The following is a 12,320-nucleotide window of genomic DNA, read 5'->3' as shown; positions in this document are numbered from 1 at the left end:
AGAATCGAGCAAAGCAAGAGCTGCAGTGGCTGCACTGGGATTTGTTAAAAATGCTGTTAACCAATGCTGTTAGGCTGCCTTTGAGAAAAGACCAAGTTTCACTTAGACATACTAAAACACAAAGTGTCTTTACTGAAGATGTGAATAGTTTGCTAAAGTATGTGTGTGAGACTTCACAATATAGGTGAGCCATTTAAGCCCTGTCCTAACCCATCCAACATGAAAGAAAATGAATGGACCAGTGGCAACGTGGATATCTGGTCATGTTTAAGGACTAGTTCAGACTTAATTTGAGTCTCTGTTATCGTTCATGAGCCAAATAAAATTTTTATCCTGTTCATGCCAGTCATACAAAAACTACTTTGTTAGACATGGCGAGATCGGCAGTTTTGTGTCTATGAAAGTCCTGTAAAAGCTAATTAGGGGCTTCAGCAGCCTATGTTGGTTCAGTTGAGTGCCTGCTTTAGGTGAAACTGCAGATGCCTTTTATTAACGTTTAATTAGACCAGGAAATTATCTTTTTTTTACTGTCAGGGTGGACAGAGAATAATCACAGTATTCAATGGCTCCTAAAATATACTTATATAGTAGGTATATGAGTATAGTATTGAGATGTACCTTTGAAATTGTGAGTTTTTACAGCCTTAGTAATTTTTTTATTTGACCTGTTGTTATATGTTAAAGTATATGATGTTATTATTTAGTTCTTGTTCATTTCAGTTTTTCCCCCTATTGTTTCAATGATGACAAGTTCTTGTTTGTACAGAACTGGTGGACGAGGTGGCGTGTCTCTCAGACTCCACTTCTGAGGACCACTCCCTCAGCTCCTACACGTCTGAGTCCTTTGATGACAATGGTAAGACTATCAGATGTGTTTTTTGTTAACAATTTTTGGAGGTGGTCATTTCTCACAAGAGAAATGCAAAATATGAAAGAGTGCAAAGTTCACTTGTGTTTTTTTAGCATTAAAGAATGTCATGTTTCATGTAGACATTGCCTTGTATTTAAGTGGCACCCACTGCTGTAGTTAAAATTCTCTGAATGTACAGTAGTGACATTCTACAGTCTCGCATCAAATGCATCGAAGGTTAATGCACAGACTCTTAGTGAAAGAAAAACTTTTTCACCATTTTCTTGGAATGTGTAAGGCACTTTTCCCCCACATAACTCAATATCATTGATCCTTCCCTGGAAATAAAGGGTAGAATCCAAACAACTTAATGAACGTGTGTGTGTGTGTGTGCATGTGCGTGGGCCGGTGTTTTTCTGAGAAGAAGCCTGCGTGTTAGTGTTGCTGAAAAGATGTCTGTCACTTTGAGGATGCACACATATACAGTACCACATGTATAGCAACGTGTTGGCAAGTCTTACATGTTTCCGCTGTTCTGAACATGTGTGCACACACGTGCTCACGCGTTCCCCATCTCATCTGAAATCACACTCGTTACTCCAGTCGCAAATGCACTCAAATTATTTTGTTCTTCTTTTCTCTTTCTGGATTGTGTCTAGCCTCTATAGTGACAGTCATACGTCTAGTCAATGATGCTGTTGATGATATTGAAAGTGAAGGTATGAAAAGCTTTTCTTCTGCTAACTCCTCTGTCTACTTTGTGTCTCTCTTCCGATGCCAGTGTGTTTGTTTAGTGGCACTAAAATATAATATACCAAGTTTTCACTGTTCAGTCCTCCCTATTCAAAAGAAAAACATCTGCTTACATTTCCAACAGTTTGTCAGTTTCTGACACTAGATATCTTTGTGCTTCAAACGTTCCTCTTTGCTTATGTGTTGTTTGTCTAAGTCTTTCTCTGAATTTTGCTTTCTCTCTGCTTCTTGCAGTGTCAAACATGGACAAAGAACAGCAGCGGAACAGCCCTGGTGAGTAAAATGCAAAGCTACTGAAAAACATCTTATTAACTTGCCATCCCATCGGCTTTATTTCCCAAGCCGTGATCCCCAAACCCGACCTTTTGTACGCGCAACATTATTTTCACTCAATACTTTTATCATTCCCCATTCAGCACAGATTTCTGCTCATGGTGATTTTTCTTAATTTTTTTTTAGCCAGACTACAAATTTAAATGTGTGCTTCCAGTTTCAAGTCATGTTTTCTGACTTCCAACTAGGGTTGCCACCAAGAAAAACATTTAATCTCCTTACCAACATATATAGTGACATTACATCTTAAAGTGTAACCAATTACTCAGATTGCTGTGCGCTATACTGTATGTGTGCTGATAAGTAACAGCAAATCCTTTATTAGTACTAGAACAGCAACAGCGGTGTGTACTACAGTACTGCAGTCCACCATTTTAAAAAACTTCATGAGCTGAACCCCCTCATTCATGGTTAGAATTGGAAATCAAGGTTTGAATTTGATGATTTGATGATATAAACATTTATGGGTTGCTGAGACCAAGATTAAACTCTCCAAAACTAATGGAAAGGCCAAAGAAGAAAGGCTGTGCCCATGATTATAAACATGCAAGCTCATCTGTGAAGCATGGTGGAGGTACTGTCGAGGCTTGGGCTTCATAGCTGCCTCTAAAACAGGTTCACTACCATTTATTTATAATATAACTGTTTATATTAGCAGCAGGACGAATTTAGTTGTACAGATATATTTTATCTGCAAATTTACAGCGTATCAAAGCTAATTGGAAGGAGCATCATCGTGCAGTAAGACAGTGATCCAAAACACAGCAAACTCAGCACAACTCACTCAGACTGGCTAAGTCAATCACCAGCCCTTAACATATTTGAACATGCATTTTACCTGGTGAAGAGACCAACAAGTTAGTGATGTAGTCGAGATTTGCAACCAAATATTACATTATATTTCCTTTCATTTCCATTAAATCTATTTATTTTATACAACAAATAATGGCAGATGTCTAGTACCTAATATCCGCACTTATTCTACTCTGTAAATTCAGTTTAAGTCAAGTTCCTACATAAATAAAAAGTAAATGTGCTCTGTGCAAGATTATGACTAAATACTTTTAATTTCCACTTGAGCTTTCATTCAAAGCTGTATTTCAGTTTTATTTGGCATTGAAAAGGCTGAAATTGAACCTTGGTTGTTGAAAGCTAAAGGAAAATGGGTTTAAATGAGGATTGAAAGGATTTGGACTGAATTAGTGGACTGGATACCGAATAACAGTCCATAGTATCAAAACATTTTTAAAATCAAGATATTCATTAGTTTAAATTGATGATACAACAGTTCTCCATCACAGACAAATGTGCATCATACACAAGTGCCTAATGTACATAAATTGTTAATATCATTTTAAGATAATTTGAGTTATGCTGAGATTCAGTAGCAAGTTTAATGTAAGAGTCCTCACTTCAAGCACAAGTTTCACTCCGGCTTTATAGATTCTCTCAGTGGATTTCAGGGGCACTTTGAGTCAAACCTTCCTTCCGCACAGAATAGCAGAGGAAGAGGAAGCTTCAAACACTTTCTTTTTCACACTTAATTCAGCATCATCCACTCTACAGTGTGAACGCTGACTTTTCACTCCTCGCAAATGCATCGTTTTGCTACACAAAGATCAGGGCAGTCGCCATCCAGTTCCATCTATCCTCTATCCTTTCCTATCCTATCCTAATCCTAGTCTTGTCAGATGCTTGCGCTACAGTCTTGAACCCCCATGTTGATTGCCTCATAGTTATGACGTTCGTTTGTTGTATCTAATTTAGTGGGTCCGCAAAGCATTTCATTACTTACTCTGAGCAAGACTGTGTTTATGCCTCTGCCTCTGCCAGCTTAGTGGAGCACATGAAGCACAAGAGATAATTAGATGATGAATGAAATTGTTGTGCAGTAGGTTGCTTCTTATAAACTAGTGGATTCAGTGTAATTGTATTAATAGGTTGTGTAATGTGACCAAACATTAGTTATTATAGAAACAGCTGTACTAATATACCGTGATAAAAGAGTAAACAACCTTTTTGCATTAAATTACATGTGCATGTGTATGTATGTGTAAAATATGCGTGATGAATACTGTTTGTGTCTGTGTGTGTGGTGTTTGTCAGTGGCAGTTTGCTCAGTGGCTCTCTGCCAGCCCTTCTCTCCTGTCGTCAAGTGTGCTTTTCCTTCCATGTCATAATTTGCCATGTCTTTCCGTACTCAGTTGTTTCTATGGAAAGAGAATTTTATCCTAAACCTTTTTTGTCCTATGAGACATTTGTTTTATTTTCTACAGCAAGTCATCACATACAGAGCAAGTCACCACATACAGAGCAAGTCACCACATAGCCCCCTGACCTTTCAATAATTTGTCAGTCAGAAATGGACACCCACATGTTTTGTTGTGTGTTGGCATGGAAGTCAAGTTGATATCCCTTTCTACACATGGGTCATGCATTATATACCGGGAGCTGGCAATGCTAATGAAGTGTACTCTTCATCCCACACACAGTGTGACCCCTCTGGCATCTCGCACTTCATCAATATGATATTTTTTCACTCACAGCTCATTAACCTAACCGTGAATTATGCAACCTGCATGCTGTAGTATGAAGAAGTGGATTAGTAAGTTGTTATATGTCAGCCTATTTACCAGCGTGAAGTCAAATGTTGAAAAAGGGGAGTTTTGCTGGCTGATTATATTGTCACATTAATAAAAACAGAATGAGAAATGGAGCAATTATGCAACGTAAACATGCGGGAGAGGTGCCACAGAATACATAGTAAACCCCACAGGGAGACAGTAAGAAACAACATGAATCACAGTCCTCCTACTGAATCAGAAACACAAACACACACACAAGACACAAACAACACATTTCTAATAAGATGAAAAGAGATCAGGGGAGGAGATAATAAGCAGAGGAAAAACTAAATAGAAAAACACACAACAACCCAGAGTGTTCACACAGGCAATTCATTAATTGTTTTTTTCCCCCTTTTAAATAAAGGAGTTTGCAGGTGGGAGTAAATTCCATATGCTTTTTACATTTTGAGTCAGCTGGGGCTATGGCAGGACAAAGTTAGAAACTGCAGTGACCTTTGCAGTTGTGAAGATCTTTAGATGAGTCGCTCATGTAACTGATGCACAGCAGCATTTTTCCCAGCATTCATCTCACCTACGGCCTTTGGATAAAGACCACAGTGACTGTTGTTTTAGAAGTGGAGCCATCTATTGATGTGGCGCCTCTTGCCAGCTGATCCTTTCAGTCACATAATCTTGCTCATTCTTGCTCAAATGGCAAAAAGTCGTTTGTAATAACATACACACACATCCAAGTGAAAACAACACACTTCCAGCTATTTGGCAGCAATAGTTTGTCCAGGCAATGAAGCATCAGTATCCTAACACAATATCTTAACTCTCCTAAGTAGCTCATCTTTCTACTTGTTGTTCCATTAAAAACATGCTATTTGTCATCGAAACTATTCCAATCAAACAATTTATTCTTTCTGACTGTCTTTGTCGCTTTCTTTTTAGAGTACAACTGGGAGTCTTCCAGTCAGACTTCAAGCTGGTTGTCACCATCACGTTTACGTCCACCTGAGCTGGGATCCCATTATGACCTCAGGGACACGCAGACAAACATCCAGCGAGGAGGCAGCACACGTTCTCTCCAGTTGGACTACAGAGTGCTGGGTTACAGCAGTGACAGGGGCCGAGAACGAGGATGGGAGAGCAGCAGGAGGACTTTCCACTGGGAGAGGAATCAGTCTGGTGAGTGGGAACGAAAAGGGATCCTTGACAGAAAAGAAAAGACAAGACACGATGGGGAAGGAAAGAACACAGGCAACAGAAGCAGAGACATAGGGGTGCACAAGGACCACGGAGACCTTCAGCCGTTACACAGTCAAGACAGCTGTGAAGACAGCAACTCTCCTGTTTATGAGGAGTACCGAGAGTGCAGCCATAACCCGGAGCAAAATGAGGAATCGGGCAGCCTTTATGACACGCTACCCCCAACCAGACGAGCCTATGAGGGATACCCGTTGAGCCCCCCAGGCCTTGACCTGCACCCTGCTCAACTGCTACCTCCACTCATGGCTTGGGACTTACAGCCAGCGGAATGGAGGGGATCACAGGAGGATCGTGGGGGTCTCAGCTCCAGTAGTTTGACAGGTTCTGGGGATGAGCTTGAGAGACTGCTGAACCTGGTGTCACTCAGAGCCAGGAGGGCTACAAGAATAAACAGGGCCTCCACTGGATCCGAGCCCCCGACAGGCTGGGATGGATTTAAATGAAATGAGTGTTTAAAACAACTAGATTTAATATTTCTTTATATATTAAAGCGAAGCAGTGATCCTCTCTGATTATACTTGACATTTACTACATTGTTTGTCCACCATCGAAAACTAACTTTATGAGAAGATCACCATATGTGGTCTCATTTTCTTGTGCTGTTATGCTGCTGTAAGGAAACACTAATCCCCTGGCCCATATAACCTGGAGGAATAAGAGGAAATACATGCATTCGCTAGATGCCTTTACCTGTGGTGCATGAAAGTTGGCTGAATTAATGCTATTACATTTATTATTTATAGAATCACTAGACACAGCATTTATGAACTTCAAAATATGAAAAGACTCTGTCTCTGTGTTAGAATTTACTGATAATTTGCACTAAAAAGGTACATCATATATGGATTTCTGGATCATACATGTACAGACACACAAATGCAAACACGCACACACAATCACCTTGTAATCTCAGCTATGTAATATTTGCTCTTGTGTTTTAGCTAACACACGCTGGGGGTTGATAAGCAGAGAGCTATTCGCCCACACAGACTCAGAGATGCTATTAAGAATGCCAGACGTTGATACCAGGGGATCTTTATTTAATGATTTAATTATTGTAGAATTATTTACTTTATAATTACACCATACATTTGTGAGGTTGCTCTAAATCATCACAAGCAGCAGGCGGATGAGGCTCATGGAAGTCTGAACAATTACAGCACTTTAAGTAATGTTACATATTTATTGTTTTACTCGTGGAATTCAACAATATTTTGACCTCGCATTTTAACCCCAGGCAAGGTGTCTTGCTCTCAATGTACATTAGGTTTTTTGTATATATTATTACATTTTAGCATCGCTCCTGGTAGAATTAAGCCCATTTTATATGTGACATTAATATATTTGATTTGTGCTGAAATTCTTAAAGCACTGTGTGGAAACGCAACTGCATCTCACAGGTAACACAGTTCACAACAAAGGGAATGTAAGTGAAATTAAACAGCATGTACAATTAGGTGGTAGGTAACTAGGACTATTAAGAATATCTTATTCATAAGGACAGTTCAGGATTGTGGACTGGAAACAAGCCAGAATGACATCCCTCAGAAACACAAAGAGAAATGCAAAGAGCTGTGCCAGCCTGCCTTCATCTCACACACAGATCCATAAATCTTCTGGGAAACATGATTCCTCGTGTTTGATTTGGAAAGGAAAAAAAATGGCTTGACAAAATACTGTCTTTGTGTTGAAGAGGGGAAAAAAACATCTTACTTAAGCAGGTAAACAAACAATATTTGTAGTTTGTGTTGGACTCCCGAAGGACAGAGCAGATACCACAAGGTGGAAACACAAATGATCCACATCAGACCGTCTGTACCAAACCTGTATATTAGTGGTAAACATAACATTGTGAAGACCTTTCGTGAAAGAGAGCACTCAAGACAGAAAATGGAAAGGAAACCGTTAGAAGATTCAAATGGATGCCTGTGAATTTGGACAAAAAACTCCCATTAAGAGCTGTTTTCTTTTTTGAAAAGCTTTTGTTATGCCAATGCTCCAACAAGAGTAAATGGATTGAATTGTTCACAACAATGTCTTTTTTCAGAAGAACCATAGAGAATATTATGCTGATATGTAGAAAACAAATGAACTAAACCAACGCTGAAAGCTACATGCCGACTGACAGGTCACATGCAGGCTCTGTGTGGCGTCCAACAATCCACTCATTGTCGTTACCCATTCACACTGAGGTCTGCTCTCTAAATGGGCATCTGAGCTTTCTTCCAGTTTGCATTGGGCAACAGGCAGAGAAACATCTCAGACAGGTCAGACTCACATATGGACAAACGTCCGTGCCCATGGGCACTTTGCAGTTACCAGGACTGTGGTAGTAAAGCCCAGTGAAGGAAGCCCACAGGGATATTATGAGAACTCAACACAGGAGAGAAGTTTCCAAACAAACCTCCCACTTTTAACAAGTGTGCTGCCGTTTTAATATTACAGTAATTGCCATCTATTGAATCATCTTACAAGTACTTTGTGTTTACCAGATTTAAAAGGGTTGATGTGCTGAAGCTCAATGTTAATCTACCAGTGTGGATGTAACTTTATTCTTTACTGGAAAGAAAATGGCATTTGTCTTTAGGGTGCATGTACTGTATACCTGGTGTACTGTAGCAGGAAAGATATATTTAAACAGATAAATAATCCCCATAAAATATTTAATCCTATCATCTCAGACTTGACACAACTCTTAGATGTTGTTCTTTCCCCGTCTGACTTGAATCTGGCAGCTTAAAGTCACGTCACTCCTGGGAGGACACAAAGGCATCAGGTTGCCTTGTGCAAGTACATAATCTGGATGATCAGTCAAACAATGATTTGTTTTCTTTTGAAATCATTTGAAACAATTTAAAAAAGGGTAATCGTGGCTTAGATTGCTTTGCCCGTATACACTGTCAACAGTTGGGCAGTTTTCAGCATAATCTTCTTGTTTACCTCAGACTGATTTATTTGCTGCACCGAACAGATCCGTCTTATTCCATGGTCCTCTTTGTTCCTGTGAGTCTGAGTTTATTCCCATACTGACCCAGCGCTATGATCAAATTCTGCAGATTTTGCATCTCTAAAAGCGGCAATCTCTGATTCGATGATGCTTTTTCTGTCTGCACAGACATTTGTTGTGAGCCATGTACACAAGCCTTCAGCTGCAAATGAAAGATGAAAACTGCAATCCACAGCTTCGGTATGTACAGTATTTGGTTGAGTCACCATGCACCTTTGCACATAATTCAAATTACTAACTTTTTAATACTGATTGTTACAAGGTTTACATCATTTCCTGGTCACTAGGGATGGCTCATAAACCCCGCGTTGGTGGAAATTGGAGCACCATCAAATGTGCAGCTGTGCAACAATGATTTCCCATGGGGATCAATAAAGGCTGTCAACCCCCCCCCCCCCAAAAAAAACATCCTCAGAAGATAACTGGTCATAAGGTGGAAGCCAGGCAATAGTCAGTGTGCTCTATGTCTTTGCTCTGCATGCACTCTGAATATTCCCTTAGCCCCGCCCATAGAGTTGATGCACAAACTTTGGCCTTGTTGTCATCCAACCCTTCTTCAAACACCGCTAACTGCCAGACAGCTTTCCCATGGCAACCAGATGCTCCCCTCATCTGGCTCATGTTTTCATTTTCTCTGCCACATATGCAATACATTTTGGCCAATTAAGGGTCGAGGAGATATGTGTGTGTTTCATCTGCATCTCTGTGTGTGCTGTACCAGAGATGCATGATTTCTGTCTATGTGTGCTTCTCAACCTCTTTGTTCCCCAAACACTGACTGTTCCCTTGATGTAGTGCTACATAGGGGGTTATCAGAACCACTTAATACAATAAATGGGAACCTGCTCACTTTCAAAAGTATGATATCTAAGTATTGTCAATACAAATTAAGCTTAAAATAGTTCATAGACATTTGTGTCACTACATCGTTCAAAGTGACTATCTGCAAAGTCTACATTTCAAATAGTCAACAGCTGCTGTAATTGCTGGACTTTCATTACCGGTGTTCATTGTGCCATTTTTCCACAGTGGATTTCATTTTTGAGTGAAGCACTACATATATCTTTCATTACGTGCCAGTTTGTGTTAGTGCAATAGATGGAAATAGCTCATAGTTAAATGCCACCTGCTTGTTCCAGTTCTGTTCTCTCTCCCTAGAGGAGCCATAAACCACAAAAGACTCAAACAGGTACAAGGCAGAGCTCAAGGGAGATGACTCTCCATTTTCCTCGGACTTAGAAATATTCATTATTCTGTAAAATGCACATAAAACCTGAAGAAACTTTTCATAGCAGAAGACATTATAAAACTCCTATTACTGACTTCAGGCCCTAAAATAAATCAGCATGTTTTTCTCTCGTGTTGTGATTACAACACCTGAGTTTATGTTTCCTCTATTACCCCTGCCTGTCACAAAAAGGGAACACAGAAAATGAGATTTGATCTATTAGCATAATATGCTAACATTGTCCCAGGTGATAACACAGGTCTACGAACGATACAGGTTGCATTTCATCATTCATTTATTTCTGTTTTTGTAGTGATTCTGCCCTCTTTTTAGGTTTTCTTTAACCACAGGACACGCATCCTTACAGGCACAACCTTACATAACATAACTTCCGCCTGCAGCCATTTGCGTGGTTCATGCAGAATCAACAACAAAAATGTCAACAACACAGCACGTCTAGAGAGAGTCCTGCTGTCTGGACTGAGGGAGGGCAAAAACTACATGTAATTTATTCAACCAGATTCATGGCTTATTAAGTTATTTTGACAAGGATTATGCAACGTGTCCCAATAACTTGCATACTCTCCCTGGCACATCGTATTCCAAGCAGTCTGTTGGCCGTCCTAGTGACAGGCGCATGAGGTCAAACCAAAGGTGAATATGAGGACATGTGTGAGAAAACAGAGGCACAGAGAGAAACCAACAAAGTGACTGTTGTATTTATTCATCGTGCATCAGAGGAAACTGGTGAGGACCTGCCGGTCCCTTTAGCTCTGCTGGCTATTCATTGGACCATCTGGCAACTTTCAGCCCAGTTAGCAAAGCCACTCAAAATCCCTTTCTTCCCCACCCTCAACCCTCCACCCCAACGACCTATTGTTTTTCTCATACTTCCTCCCATCCTCTCCATTTTTCACAGCAGTATTCCTCCAGATCTGGCCAGAGGCAGCCGCCAAAGAAAGGGAGGAATGGACAGAAGGACAAAAGGATGTTGCATAAAAGAGGAGGGCAATGAAGGATAGATCCTGTAAGAAAGGCGAGAGATGAGTAGACAAGTGGGAAAAGTATGAGAGATTACCATTCCCCAGTTCCTTCTTATTGAGGGGTAGCTGTGTGGGTGAATATAAATCCACGCTGTTCTCAGTAACACCAGGATTACACAACCAGCCAGACCTAATCTGTGTGCCTAACATCTGCCTCTGATGACAGACACATGCACACACACAGACACACAGTCCTGCATGCACAAGAACGAGTACAAATGCAAATGTTATTCGGGAATACTTTAATCTTTAGGGTATAATTAGACCCAATATGCCTACGCTGCTAAAACAAGGCAATTGGTGTTGGGGGGGGTGTAGAATGAGAAGAGGTCATGTCCATGCAGCAGAGGAAGCTTGTATACCAGCCCTTTCCCATCACCTACTGGTTTAACAAAGTCTTACTAAGTAAACGCCTCTGAAAAAAAAAACAGCTATGTGTGAAACGGGGACGGTAACCACACACTTTAAGTCCTTGATTAGTTTACTAGCAGTGTTTCTTTTTCTGGTTTTGGGTCCTGTGTGATGAATGTGCATAAATGTCATTTAATACTGTCATAATACTTTATTAACATGACCTGAAAAGGCTGTAATTGTCTCAAACTACTGTATGTCTGAAGGACTGAAGGATTTTTTTCTCACATGCAAACTAAATCATAAAAAAGCTGAATCCCATTACGTGGGGTATTTCTGCATTACCATCCATAACTCTTGGCTTGAACACTGCTGATTTGACAGGGGCCTTCTGTGTTACACTGTAGTACTTTTTTTTTTTCTTCGTTCTGCAGTTTGTTCTGATCTTGTTAAGAAATGCTGCCTTAAACAGAGGTGAGACAGAATGATCAAAATGTTGCAGAGAAATTTGGCTGCATCATGGGCCTTGGAGCTCAGCTTGTTATCTGCTTAAGCTCTGAGGAATTGGTATGCTGTCACAATCGAGATTGCTGAAAACAGATTTTGGTAAAAAGGAGGTCTGTTCTGTATTGTGCTTTGATCATCAGGGGTTTTTATGCTTGCGGGCAGAATAAGCACATAGATTCGCTGAAGTGGCTACAACGGCATGAATTTATTACAGCATGTCCCGTTCAAGCGTAAAATAGTAACCTTTACAGTCCAGCTCAAATGTAAGGACTAGCATGACAAACACACCTTGAAAGCATGTGGTGATGACAAACCTCCACCAAAAGAATTTTTTGCTGTTACACTTGAACATATTATTCCTAAGTCCTATCACATTCATTTACATTTATATATTTATACACTGTAGATG

The 12,320-nt window shown here is 40.2% G+C and overlaps 1 protein-coding gene across 1 annotated transcript in view; it reads left to right on the top strand.

Moving 5' to 3' along the window:
- Nucleotides 1-11,508, top strand: part of LOC137108145 (protocadherin Fat 3) — a 62,150-nt gene extending 50,642 nt beyond the window's left edge. Inside the window, exons 47-50 of the mRNA XM_067492483.1 lie at nt 767-856; nt 1,510-1,569; nt 1,838-1,876; nt 5,458-11,508. Of these exons, the coding sequence (XP_067348584.1) occupies nt 767-856; nt 1,510-1,569; nt 1,838-1,876; nt 5,458-6,218 (950 nt within the window). The 3' untranslated portion in view covers nt 6,219-11,508. The remainder of the gene's footprint in view (nt 1-766; nt 857-1,509; nt 1,570-1,837; nt 1,877-5,457) is intronic.
- Nucleotides 11,509-12,320: the final 812 nt, after the last annotated feature.

Source organism: Channa argus, chromosome 22, assembly GCF_033026475.1.
Source record: "Channa argus isolate prfri chromosome 22, Channa argus male v1.0, whole genome shotgun sequence".
Taxonomy (NCBI): domain Eukaryota; kingdom Metazoa; phylum Chordata; class Actinopteri; order Anabantiformes; family Channidae; genus Channa; species Channa argus.
This window is presented reverse-complemented; position numbering and strand designations above follow the sequence as displayed.